The sequence below is a fragment of the Anarrhichthys ocellatus genome, unplaced genomic scaffold, assembly GCF_004355925.1.
Source record: "Anarrhichthys ocellatus isolate YVR2014 unplaced genomic scaffold, GSC_Weel_1.0 scaffold13, whole genome shotgun sequence".
NCBI lineage: Eukaryota > Metazoa > Chordata > Actinopteri > Perciformes > Anarhichadidae > Anarrhichthys > Anarrhichthys ocellatus.
This window is the reverse complement of record NW_022280043.1, coordinates 7,982,270-7,996,699: the sequence shown is the minus strand read 5'-3', so window position 1 is coordinate 7,996,699 and position 14,430 is coordinate 7,982,270. Positions and strand designations below refer to the sequence as shown.

General features: G+C 39.8%; 1 protein-coding gene across 5 annotated transcripts in view; it reads left to right on the top strand.

Moving 5' to 3' along the window:
• The window catches only part of map7d1a (MAP7 domain containing 1a), a 37,848-nt gene extending 35,788 nt beyond the window's left edge, over positions 1-2,060 (top strand). For all 5 annotated transcript variants that reach the window (XM_031852899.1, XM_031852901.1, XM_031852898.1 and 2 more), the window contains one exon: positions 1,142-2,060. In XM_031852899.1, coding sequence (XP_031708759.1) covers positions 1,142-1,152 — 11 coding nt within the window. In that variant the 3' untranslated portion in view covers positions 1,153-2,060. The remainder of the gene's footprint in view (positions 1-1,141) is intronic.
• The last annotated feature ends 12,370 nt before the right edge of the window (positions 2,061-14,430 follow it).

Below are 14,430 nucleotides of genomic sequence, written 5' to 3'. Positions count from 1 at the left end.
ACGTACTAATTCGATCTGTCCCTAATAAAGAGCTGCAGCATGCAGAGCCACGGTTCATTTGCACTGAGCTGATTTTACACTTGGCCAAGTTCACATTACCCAATAAAGGCTGCGGTACAAGGCACCATAGTTGGTGCCGTTGTCCTTGGCACGAAGCGTCAACGAACTTGAACTTAATAGGTCATCCCTCCAGTGGGACTGTGTAACCCCTGGTGTGGATGGTGCTGCACTGAGACTCCATTTACACTTTTAAAGGGGTGGAGATGAGATATGGAAGAAAGGGTGACGAGAAACGGGGTATCTTTATACCGATGACAGCTTTTATTCAGCAGCTCCACTGACTTTGGCCTGCAGCCAGTGAGGAATTCCTAGAATAGCCGAGTTGATGAGGAGACCCTATCCACAAGTGCTTCACTGCTAGGGGCTAGAAACAAGACCCGGCGGCAATTAAGCAGCATATCACTCCTCGCTCGACCCCCCCCCTCCCAGCTGCAACGTCAGCAGCGCCCTACAGCTAGATCTTAATCCTCACCTGTTAGCCTGAAGACAAGCCAGCAGTCCCAAATACTAAGTTACGCAAACCGAGGACCATTACCTTTGCTAGCCCACTGACCTCTCTCGTGAAATCACTTACCTTCCTCCGTCCTACACCTCTTGCCTCAGTCCTATAAAGAGTGAACATTCTCTCTTCTCGTTTTCTCTTCTCGTGTAAACCAGCATACTTGAGACGCCCTTTGACCTGGCGGGGCATTTATTGATACGCGAGACTGATTGAATGGTCGTCATTTTATTTTGAGACATGCTTGAAGGGTTTGTTTGAATGGCCATACCTGGTGAGAGTGTGCTCGTTTTCTCAGCCTATTTAATTACAAACTTATTCCACATGTTGGCTGCATTGGACCATACAAAGACTTTCAATGGAGACCTTTTCATTACCCTCATGTACACAAGACCGTTTATGTTAATGGCCTCATGCCCTCTGAAACATCCTGCATTTAGTATCGTCAACAGGTCAGAGGTTTACGGACCATGTCATTACTCATATCAAACAGGTCGACTCTGTTTTGGCCATTAGCACGTGTTGATTAATGCTCAGCGGCTGCTGACGTTTCACCCTTTTTGCTCTGTGCGTCCCTCACAGAGGTCCTGTGACATATCCCCAGTGTTGAAGTGCTCGTCGCATTGGCCATAGTGCTTTCCCGAGCCCTGTGAACTGTGCCAGCTGTTTTCAAAGCCCCTAAAAGCAAACATTCTTCTCTCCGAAGATGAAGCGGGCAACAGAAGATGACGATCCAGCATCGGGACACAAAAAGCAAAAGACAACGGGATGGAAAAGTGTTGCTGTATGCAACACAGGTGCGTCAGTGTTAACACTTAAAAGATCTTTGTGGCATAGATTCCATGCACCTTAATACTCAATAGTATCCTCCTTTGTACATTACAGTCCAGCTGAGTAATTATTACCATAAGCTGTAAGTGTTTCTTTTTTCTTTGTTCTTTAGTTATTTAACTGAAAGATAAATATAAAAGACTGGGTACATTTCTGTGAATAATGTAAATTAACTTTGTGTGATGGACAAAGGAAGTCTGTGGTTTAAAGTTGAAATGAAAGAGTCATTTTATGTTACTCTGCTCTGAGTAGACACTCTAAGTAAAAGCCAGGTATTATACATCCTGGTCTGTACAAAGCTACCTGTAACAGTTTTTGTAAAGTTAAATTGAGAACTCCGGATGCAACAGCTTCTTCCTGTGTGTAGAAATACTGTGTGTGCAAATCTCAGCTATGATTGATTGTACGCAGAACTGGATGTAATCATGAGTGTGCAATTTCACGAATAAGAAACCGCAGGTCATTTAATGTGAATCCCTAGAAACAGGGATTTACTCCACTATTCAACTCTCTCATGTGAAAGCATGACAAAGTTTTCTCTCATATGCATTGAGACTCCATGGACTCATATGTATCTGAAATGCTGGTGCGTGTATATGCTATAATTATTTTGATGTGCGTTACGTCAGTGGGAGCATCTTACGTCTTATTAAAGGCAAGCTGTCCAGTCTGCTGTCTCTTCATCCATTTGTCTTCATTAACAGTGCATTTGATGAACTTAGGGAAAATGACTGCAGGAAGAAAGAAAATGATACAGATGTTCTAAATTAAGTGTTGAATCTTCAAGGTTTCATTCATTTAAAACGGGCATAGGAATTATTCATCACTTGTTAGTAATTTGACAGTTTTGGAAAATGTGGTACTTTGACTTGTTTATTCCTGAGACTCTATTCCCACTCGCACTGAACGTCGAGTGGACGCTAACCATAGAGAAGCAGAATTAGAGATGAGAGATGGTACCAGAAGGCCTTACAGTTGATGTGCAAGGCATGCGAGTTGGCTCAGCTGTCCATTTCAGTTTGGGTCTCCTTTTACAAAATCCCCTCAGGGGGTACATGCCATTTTAACTGCTGCCCCTTTCTCTATATAGTGGTGGCCAGCAGGAGACCTGGCACACTGTTTCAAGCCTCTTTTAGACAGCTGAAGTGCATCACAAACACAATTTATGTCCCCCTTCTATCAAATGCTAAGACATGCCACACTGATCATCATGTGGAAGTTACGTGGTTGAAATGACTTATAGCCGCTTGTGAAATCTAACTTTAGTTTGTTAACTTGAACCTGCGGTGCCCAGACAACCTCTTAACTCCCACAGGGCTGCGTAGGATTTGATCACCATGCAGTGGAAAGCTCTGAGCAATGCATGCAAACTCTGTTTTAACTAACTATTTAGAGGGAAATGTTTTCATCAAAATAAAACAGAAAAGTGAAGACGGGAAAACAAGAAAAAGGTTTTATCGTCAGATTCATCATTGAGGAGACCCATCATGCATGTGAGGAAGATTTGAAGTAAGTGAGAACCCCGTTTGTTTTAAAGCCATCAACATGATGATACACGGTTGTTTTAATTGGAAACTATTAATCTTACAATGTGATTATTCCTACAAATTATCCCTCAATCCAAAATAAGTGCATCACTTCTTTGAATGCCTTTTTGTCCCTTTAACATGTGAAATATTGAGGCACCATTATATTTACAAAAGAATCATCTCTCATTGCTCATAGTTTAAATATGCAATGGACAGTTTGCTTCCCAGGCTTCCTTGAAAAATAAATAAACCTCTGCTGACACACAAGTGCAAGACAATATGATCTCACAGGTTCAGTACTTTGCTACTACACTTGACCACATGCTGTTAAAAGCTGTGTTCATCAACCCCACCAGAGGGTGCAGCACCGCAGCATCGAGGTGACATATTACATTACAAAAAAAGTTTCAATACATATCTCTGGATTCATGCATACTCATAAGTTTGATACAAGTGTGTGTCACCATGGAAATTGTTTATATGTGAAATCTAAACGTCGACAGAAATCGACGCAGAATTCATGTTCCCTTCGGTAATTCGGGATGCAGTCCTGGTAATGTGTGGTGCTTCCCAGAGGGGTCTCAAGGATCAGTGGGCACTATTTTTAGGAAGGTGTCAGCTACGCAGTGCACAGTTACAGGCTGAGTACTGCCAAGTCAGAGGAAATTCACACAGAATGACTGAAAAAAAAATACTTAAGTTAAATTTGTGGGTGAGAAAGGTAATCCAAAAACTACTACTGGTCTATGAATAAAGGTGCTTTCTGCCAGTTGAGGTTAGTGCTGGTTTATCGGATAGTCCTAGTGTACCTCTTGAACAGAGAACCCAGGGCCTCACATCGGGGTGGTCACTCGGGATAGGGAGCAGCTGAGTCTAAACAGGCGGCTGTTGGATTGTCACAACCAGTCGGGTGTAAAAACTCTTTGATAAGGTTCTTCCTGATGATGTTCCACCAAACCTCAAGTATTTAACGAGTCTGACCTCAGTGATGCACTCTGCATCCACATTATTGTGAGCTGAAGGAATATGTTTCCTTTAGGTACATGTGAATCAAAGCATGATCTGAAAGTGTGAAAATATGTATTGGACCACCAGGGATTTGCTTTATGGGTGCATTTGCTTAGTGGTTGATAGGTATTCAGATACCTTTGTTAACAGCTATGGCAAAATGTACGCCTGAATAACTTGACAACGAATGTTGAATTTGCACCACAGCAAGTAAGACGGGGGGTGTTGTTTGACGTAGTACAGGAGTAGTGTATTCAATTTTAAAATGCCATAGCAAATCTATTGTGTAGTAGCCGATTAGTTATTTAAAATGTGTCATGAATGCCATGTAAGGTCTTTGTATAGAATGCCATAGAATATGTAATAAAAGTCATACTATAGTGTACCAGGAAACTAATTGATTACTATGACTTATATTGACAATTTTATCCAATGTCAAAGAGCTTAATAAAAAAGGAATGGCATAGTATCTTGAAAAAAGTAATTAAAAAGTAATATTATAGTATGTCAAAAAAAGTCATGAAATCAGACTATATGATATCAAAAAAGTCCTAAAAAAGTGATTGTATAGCATGTCAAAAAAGTGATGAAAAAGTCAAAGTAATTAGTTTTGAATAGTACTTCAGTCTGGACCAAACTGGTGGACAAACAGACCAACTGACTGACTAGCATTGCTATCCCTAGAGCCACGCTGCTACTGTGGCTAGTGGCTAAAAAGCCAAATAAACTACAACCCAGCGTTTCCGCATATAAACCATAACACAGTTTTTAATTCACTGCGCTGTCGTCTCTTTAAGTTTTATAGCATCACCACCAATCAGCACACACAGGACAAGCGGCCTCTATTCTGCCAGCTTGCAGGCTTAAGTATTTTCAGTTCATGGGATAACTGAGAAGTAATCCCTGTCGGACACTCTGAGCAATCCAAAGGCCCTTCTTGTAGCTGGCACAGTTTTCCTTTTGTTCCATATGGAGGGAAACTCACCAGGAGTGACAGAAGGAGCCAAATATAGAGTAGAAAGGGGATCCTCTCTGGTGTTGGTTTCTGTTAGTATTGGCTCAGTATTGTAGAACTCCCATAGATGATTTCTCTCACTGTTGGACTGGCACCACATGTAGTGTCTAGTGTCTCTGCGAAGTATATCTGTATTCCACGAATATGTTGTGACTGTTGCTGTGACACTATGGAACATCGCAACCACAAGAGTCAGATGAAGCCACACTGATTTTTTTTTTTTCCATTGGGAATTTCTGTCTGATTTAATGTTGGGAGACTTTCACAACTTCATGCTTTGGAATCAGACTATTTTTCTCACATTTTCTGCTCTAGAAAAGTTATGACCCCCATAACAAGAACATAAAATATTGTTTTGAAAATAATGACTTAACCATTTGGTCAATGTAGTTAATGATACTAAAGCTTGTGTTTCATTACTTTATCTTGCCTGGGGAAAAAACTACATGGGCGCAATTTGCGGTTTTTGATTCCAATCACTTATTTTCAAGGCGTTAAGGTGTTGATTGCAAGTGTCTGGATGTCTATCTGTGTGGTCGTTTATGTGAGAGACAAACATACAGAGAGAGAATGTCTGTGAATTTGTGTTTGCATTTCCACAACTCTGATTGCATGTGAATATATATGTGTACACACATACTCAATGTGTTTTTTTAAGTGTGTGTGTGGGGGGGGGGTGTATGTGTGTGAGAAAGAGGTAGAAGCAGCAAGTGTGTTTGCATGACACATGAGAGCAGCCGTCCGGGACCCTGGAGAGTAGAGGGAGCAGAGAAAAGGGGGCAGAGAAAAGGGGGGCTGAAACTACCGTCCGCCCAGCGACAGTGGCCCTGAGTTGTCAACGCTGTCAGAGTGAAAGCATTTAGGTCGTGGATGGAAAGTTTAAAAAAAAAAAAAAAAAAAAAAAGAAAAGAAAAACTGACACATTTCTGTTTCACACTGGGTCAAAGATCAGCCTTGCTTGAACAAAGTGATCGCTAGTGAAAAAAGAGAATGAGAATTAAAAGAAATTTACATAAACTGCCATCAAACACCAGGTGAGAAAAAGAAACACCCGCGTTTGACTTTCGAATGCTGATGAACAAAGCACTGTTTAATGAGCCACTATAACCACATTCTGTCCACACATTTGTCTTCGTCTTTGATGGTGTGACGGTTTGTTCTCACAGGGATGAAAAAATAAAATAATGATGGCCTCCTGTAGAATGTGTGAATATACGTGTGAGTGTACTTGCACAGTTCTGCTATATATTCATTATGAGTACTACCTATCTTCTAACTGTAAACAAGTAGCTTTCCAGAAAACATTCATAAAAAACCTTGTTAAAAAAAGTAACAAATGTGTTTTGGGATAATTTCTGTAAATTCTTTTCTTGGTCATTATTTGTCCATAATTTAAAAGTAGTAAAATCAAAGAACATAAGATATAATACTTCAAACAATATGGTAACAGCTTCAGGTTCAATTGCACGTAATATTAATTGTTCTTTCCTCTTAAAGTCAAGAGCCACTTCTAAGATTTGCTTCATAAACTCTGTTGGGGGGGAAATATAAGGACCTTAGGGGAATGAAGAAGGTTATTAATATTTCCCTTGTCTCTTAAAACTACGCTATTTGCAAAACACAGGAAATAGTTACTAGATGTGTTGCTGTGGGATTAAACAACATAAAAAGAGTACCTATGCGTATAATTCAACTGCTGCCATTGAATGGTAACATGACAAATTGGATCCTGTTAAAATGCAAAACTTAAACAAACACTAAATCATCTCCTAACCATGTGTGTTATGGAGCCAGCCAGATATAGTGTTCTCATTCCACCGATTTGTGAAGATCCTGATTTACTTACCATTTTCCAGTGGAGAACACAGCCGTTTCTCACTCTGAAGAGAGGGAAGTCCCCTTTTGCAAATCATTGTGATGTCACTTTTTTTCAGTCTCACATGTGAGAGAAAACAAGCTGGCCTACAGTGTCAACTGTCTGTCTTTGGTTTGGAACTGCTGGGTGTGACATGGCTGAGCCTTTTTCTGCAAATCTGTCTCTTTGCTGATAAATAAAGATGATTGATTGTGTCTGGAGGCGTCTGCCACTGACCCACCAGTTAAAATTCTTGGGCCTCTCTCAGAGGGACAAATCAGTATATTATAATTTACTATAAAACGTTATGTTGTACTGTTTTTTTATATCATATATTAAATCGTATGTCTATATTAATCCAAACAAACACTATTATTATTACTTAATCATATTATGAATGAGTCTGGTTTACGCTGACATATACTGACTTTGCAGGTACTTATCACATCACACCACTGTCACATTTGCCTTGTAATTGTGTCTTTAAGTGCTCTTGTATAGTTAATATTTTTACTTCTAGACAATTCAGTTTTGTATACTTATTTTATTTTGTTTTACTTTCTCTATCTGTGATATCCCCTCTGGTTCAATAAGTCTTATCTTACCGTATGGTTATATATACAGTATATATATGTCCGATGTTATCCCATGTAATCATTTCAAGTAGAACTGTGGTTGAAATTGAATTTCAAACAGATGATACGGAGTCCTCTTACCCTCAGCATGCAAGTCCCCTCACAGCATGCCTTTGGGTTTAGCAATGGAAATAAAAGGAGGACATCCGGAAAAAATACACCGTTTGAAGCCTGAACTAAGAACACCGATAAACTGAGAAACAACAATAATATGAAAAACCTGTCTCTCCTACATACTGTGAAAAATACAGCACAGATGGACACAATACACTAAGTTATCATAACCACATGCTTCTAATCAGAGTGACGTGCTTAAAACACATACATTACAGGCTGTAATGTTGTCCCCCATGGCTTTTTCATTATCCCGAGTTGCATTTACTCTTCACTTCACTCCTCTACTCAGTGAAGTAGACTCCTACACTCCTAAGTGTATACATTTAAAACAATAGTCTACAGCAGTTCTACTCTAAGTCTACAGTAATGCTAGCAGCCCTGCGAGACATGTGAGATAAGCCTGCTATGATATTTGCTAATTAGCAATAACAAAAAGTACAGCTGAGGCTGATAGGAGTTTGGCCTTAAACCAAAATAGTAGACAAACATCTGATAACGACGCTGTATGAAAAGTCAGGGAGTCACCAAAGTTATTTGAATTTATCCTTGTGGGAACATGGAAATCCACCCAATTGTGGTTGAGACATTTCACTATAGTTGTGATTTGGGATATTGGGCTATATAGAACAAATTGACTTGACTATAACACCACAAACATGAACCTCTTGGCGGCATAAGAGGAAAAAGTCAAGATATCACTAAAGTCAGCAGGATTCATCGTCACCATGAAAGTCTGTACAACATTTTAATGGCAAATCGATTTGAAAGTTGTCGATATATTTCAATCTGGACAAGAGTGGTGGACCGACCGATGCCGTCCCCAGAGCCATGCCGAGAGCATGGCTACAACATGAAGCATTTCATCCATCCTCTCCGACCAGCACTGATTAAAAATAAACAGCAGCTGTCTGCAAGACACCCAGCGGGCTCATCTCTTACCATCATGACAGAAACAAAAAGCCTGCAGCCTCATTTTGTATTTGACAGTAAGCTAATAGACACCCGTATTTTCATAGAAACCTCACACGATCTCCCACTGCGAGGTTCTGACCTGGAGTCATCTATTTGCTCACTGCCTATGTCAGCACCCTGCCCTTCTGCCCTGTGTTCTCAGATTCTCATTTTGGTGTTTGTTCAGCAATATGGCAGCTGACCCAAAGTCTAAGTCTACAAAAGACTACCTCTACTGCTCCACAATGTTCAAGCCATCAGACTCCATTTTTGCGTGGTGAGGTATAGTGTCAGATTGCATATACCTAATCACTTCCAGTAGCTCCAGAGTGCTTGGTTTTTTTTTAAGAGTCCAAAGGAGGTTTTAGTCCCCCCCCCTCCCCCTCCCTCCTTCCTCCCGCTGATATTGCCAAACAAGGAAATAGTTGCCGATGGTTGGCATCAATAAAGTGGTGGGGTTGGCATGGAGGAAAGTAAGCTGGTTACTTGAAAACTGCTTTGGACTTTATTTAACTCCGATCCAAAAACAATACGTGCAGCCAAGACAGGCTGCAGTGTGCCAGAGAACTTATATGCTTACATATACACAGTATACTGTATATACATTTTCTCGTGGAGTTTTCGACGCTCATCCATTAGGACAGGGGTATCATGCTGCAAGAGAAGCTTGTGTTTTGCTGTTCTAAAAACTGAGGGGAGCATCCTGCTGTGTAAAATGTTTGTCAACATGTTTTATGTGGATGATGCACATTGCAGTGGAACACAAGGAGGAGCACAGTCTGTTCCCATGTGTATCTGATTGTCCTTAAAAAAAACAATTTTGAATTGTTTTTTTAAAGGACATGCAAGAAGCTGATTATAGCTTATGCTTCCAGCACCTTCTTACTTTGGGTTCATAGATGAGAGAGATATCTGCAGATATGAAGAATAATACCGGCATACTCGCATGGCGTCACACATCAAAGTCAGAGAGACTTTGTTAAGTACATGAGGCAGGCAATTTGTTTGGCACCCTGTTGCATTTCTTTGGAAGCAGTCCAAATGACTGTATTGATGTTTATAATCAAGCTATTGCATGTTTTTGCACAAAAGAAAATTGTCCTCTGTTTTCTTTTTTTTCATTTTCCATTACAAGAAAAGCCATGGAAGGAGGAACATGGGAACCAAAGTCTTCTACATGTGTTCGTCATCTAGTGTGAAAAGACACTAAATCAGTAAAACAGACAGACAATCTCAGAAGGTCGTGGGAGCTGTGGGAGGTTAAAACATACTTTTGATGGGTCCAGTGCCAGGGTTCCTGATTATGCAAACTAAGCATCTTTGCACACAATGATCATAAAACATTTCCCAAAGACTGTTCATGCATAATGATTGTATGGACGCAGAGAAGAAGTCCAACTTGTGCAACATCTTGGGTTTCATTGGGACAAAGGGAAACACAGACCACATTTCAGAACTGGGGGACGCCCAGAATCATGACGATCTGCACATTTTTCAAAAACCAGATCTCTCAAGATACTAATAATCTCTCACTGTGAAAGTATTACTTCGAATAATTTGCACAGGACAGATGACCATTGCATGATTTGGATCGTCTTGGACAAATGTGAATACACACTGTTACATAGAATAATAAAACTCAGAGATGTCATGATTTTCGGTATAGAACTATTGCACAAATGCGTCACTTATAGTGTCTCTATGAAAAGTTGAGCAACAGTGGACTTGTACTTATGTGTTGCTTTGAGGTTAGAGAAAAAAAAAGTACTCAATAGGTGCAAGGGTGAGACCATTTAAGAAAGTCTCTGCCCGTCCAATGAACCCAATATGATTTCGTCATTTAAAGCTTTAGGTTTATGAGAGGAACAATTTCAGAGTGCCTTGCATGTTCGCGAAGGTGTAGTATATCGCCATTGCTATTCCTGAACGGCAAAAGCTTTGTGATCCCTACAGCCTTGGATGTAATGCCGACACAAAGCCTGCTCTCTCTCTCTCCCTCTGCCCCTAAACAGTCAGCGAGGAAACTGTGAATGCTCCTGTTTTGTAAAATGTGTTTCTGAGCTCAAAGATGTTGCGTGTGTCAACTTTGAGTGATGGAGCACCTGTGACAAACATGGCTGCTGTTTGCATTATGTGTAAAAGGTAGTGCACATACAGACTGTGCATGTTTCTGCAGCACAGATCAGATGGAAAAAGGGGAAAAGGGGGAAATACAGCTTAACTGAATCTTGGAGCTGAACCAAAAGCCACAAAAGTAGTTCTGGATCCAGCATCCCTGAGCTCTGTACAGACGTCTAGCAGAACAGAACAGAGCAGAACAGTGGTTCTATTCAAACCAAACCATTTTCCCCTGGCACCAGTTGGAATGGGTTTAAAATGAGATCACTCTTTTTTTTGCCATCACACGAAAAAGGTGAAAAAAAATGAATAAAAACAGAAAAGAAAGCATTTTTCCACCTTCCAAAACAGCAGGTGATCCGTATGTGTGTGTTGTAGTTGAGTTAATCAGGTTTCATCGTATAGCTTTGAGGATGCAAGACAAGAAACTAAAACCTTGAGTTTGAGTTGAAGCTGATGTGGCCTCATTTTGTCTTGGTGGAGTTGTTTTCGGTAGTGGAGGAGACTGGAAATATTTCCCTCACCAGAGTAAGAGCGGAAGAATAAATTCAGTGTGATTCCACTTTGACCCTTTTTACTCGCCCTTCTCACCTGTCTCTGACTCTCTGAAAAACATAGCTTTCATACAATTCAGTGACAAAAACAAAAAAGAAAATGAACCACCGAGGATGCCAAACAACCACAATTTCCTGTTTAAACTGACCCCATGAGAGAAAACCTGTGTGCAGGCTCATCACCAGCATTACACACTCACTGATCTTAGTCACAGACTGGATTGCTCCAGGTATTCAAGCTAATCACAATGTCTTTGAGAAGCCAGAATGAAATGTTAAGTATAATATTTTCTTCATCCAGAAAACAAATATGGCCCACAAATGCTTGCAATAAATAGCAAACATAGATAAGCGGGTGGATGGATTTTTGGATAAACCACATACAACATGAAATTATACGGTGCATAATGTTCACTCAATCCCACTGTACGGTAGGTACTTGAGAGGGCACATTACGGCTTACTGTAAGTGATTCATTATGAATTTGTTTTACTCACTTGCTCACCTTTTCACATTATTGTTATTATGAAAGAATGTTTGGGATAACTTTGAAAATAAAGAAGATCCCCAAAACTTTAAAAAAGGTCAATAATGAGGAATGGGCTTACCACAATTAAACAAATACAACTAAATATCATCAGCATAACAAGAGATGTATTATATTGTTCCCTCTGTAGGAAGGATTTGCCAATAGTCACAATCCACGAGGACATGAGCAACATTCAGCGAGGACAACACAGAGATGCAAATGGGAAGGAGAGTTTGTCACATAATCTGAAGCTCTTAATCATAATGGCACAATCAGCCAAACATGTCTCAACAGGCCACATGCTTGGCGAAGCAGAAGCAGTAAAAGCTGACTGAATGAACCTTTGCATTTAAAAAAACAAACTGAAATGCATTTCTTTTTGTTAAGAAAGTTAAGAAATGTGCATGTAGACATGTGATGCCCAATGTTAGCTTTCACTCAACAATGTCTTGTGCTATTTACCCTTTACTAAGTCCCCCCATTCATTTTCACATGCTTTTAGTATTTACTATGAACTTTGATGGATAAAAAAAATATATTGAATCTAAAAAGTGTTCACATTTACTGTTTTTCAAAGCCTTGTTCCAAATTATGGAATATTTAGGGAGTGTGTCTCTCTCTCTCTCCTTTACATCCTTCCTTCAAACATTTTCCATCAAGGTCAAAAGTTACTTGTCAACATAATGATTGAATGAAGTCTGTTTGACTGCTCCATAAATTCAGAGAAGACCTTGAATTAGCATTATCTCAGTTAGCCAACTCGCTTGGAACAAACTGACCTTTGCATCCACACAAACATATTCAGGCCATCTCCTCTTTCAGTTTGCAAAAAAAACAAACAACTGCACAGAAATTCGATTTTTTTTCCCAATGTAGCTATTTTCCATGCCCTGAAAGTTCTGAAGCCAAGCAAACCATGAGGTGAGGTACATTTAAACCAAATTTGCTATAAATTAGATTGAGATTCAGAAGAAAACATATAAAAAAGTGTCTCGTCATTAACTGCCAAATTAGGTGTTAATTAGTTTCCAAACAATTTATTCCAGCCAAGGAATAAGTGTGTTGAATGAATGTGTAGTAATTACACTACATCTGATGCAAATTAAGGCTTTTTTTTTTGTCATTTGTATTTACTTTCAGTGAAGGCTTTCGTTCTCTGGGAAGCAATTATTTCCACTAAGTAACACAGTATGAGAGAGAATCAAACCCACATGGGATTCTGGCAAACCACAGTGGATGGGAGCACCTCCAGGTTCTTCTGTTCATCTGTCAGAATCTCTGCCTCCTCTCATTTAACAAGAGCTTCACCTAAGCAGTTTATTAAGTCAAAGGATTTGTTTGTCATTATGAGGTGTGAATATGTAGCCTAAAGACTGGAAACAAACTGGGTTTATGTCACTCTACCAACGTAATGTTCATCTACTCAGCTTTTAAAGGTTTCCCAATTTAAAGCAGTCACAAATATTTGAAGAAAAGTTATTGACGTTTGGATTTCCATTTCATACAAGAATACATAACTGAAATCATGTCATTTGATCCACTGTGATTTGTTAATATAGTCATATCTGTATATTCAATTATCTAGTGAGCAATACAACTTTTGATTTAATGTGTCTCCTCAAGACAAATAGGCTGATGCAAAAGTATTATGTGATCTCACACCAGTCAAACAAAAGCATGGATCCCTGTCGTACTTAATTATTACCAAGCCAACAACAACATTAATGTTCTGTATGTCTAAGTGTCTTATAGGGGATGAAAGCTTAATAATGATAATGACAAAAAGACTTGCCAGAAGACACCATCCAAACAAACATTATGGTCCTGCCGTATGTGGTGTGTGTGTGCGTGCGCGCGCGTGCGTGTGTGTGAGAATGAGAGACAGTGTGACATGTTTGCAGATATGATGATTTCCCCACAGACCTCACTCATTATATGTTATTCCTGAGCACGGTAGTGCTTCTCCCCTGGGGTGAAGCACACTGAAAAACAATTACAATCCTGGTCATCCTATTTCGGTAACATGTTTGATACCTAGAAACTCCCCTCAGCTGATGTTTGTGAACGGTTACATCTCCTTATAACTGTCACCAAAGCTGTTTTGTTGCATCTCTGAATTTTGCTTTTCACTTCAAAAGTCCTGTTAGGTAAAATGATGTACAACATAACCAGAGTTACTTGACTTTTGTTTTGTGCCTTTAGAGCTCTTCAACCGATGAATACTGATCCTTCGAGAGCATGTGGGTCTGGGCTGCTCAGAATCTTAAGTCATAGAACATTATGTTCTACATACCCATTCAGCCATAGATGCACACTACCAGATCTTCCACCATAACACTCAGCTATGTGGCATTAATTGAAGTTATTACTTTCCTTCTGTTACTACAAACCACAGCTAGCGCCTTGTTTGAACTCTCTCTCTGAACAGTTACTCTAAGAAACAAATAAATATACAGCGCTATCCAGCCAAATATCAACTTGATGACCCAATTGACAAAAATATTTAACTTATAATCAACACAGGAGTTTCACATTCTTATGTATTCATTTTGTAGAGGCTTCACAACATAGGGACTGTGTTGGAGCACCTCTTCCAAGGAGATTTCTCATACATGATCAGTCAACAAATTCAATCAGCTGGAACTAACGTGTCCATGGTTGCAGTTGCCGGTTGTGCTCTGGCATATCCTTGCAAAACACTCAGCATCACATTAGGGCCTCTGACTTTG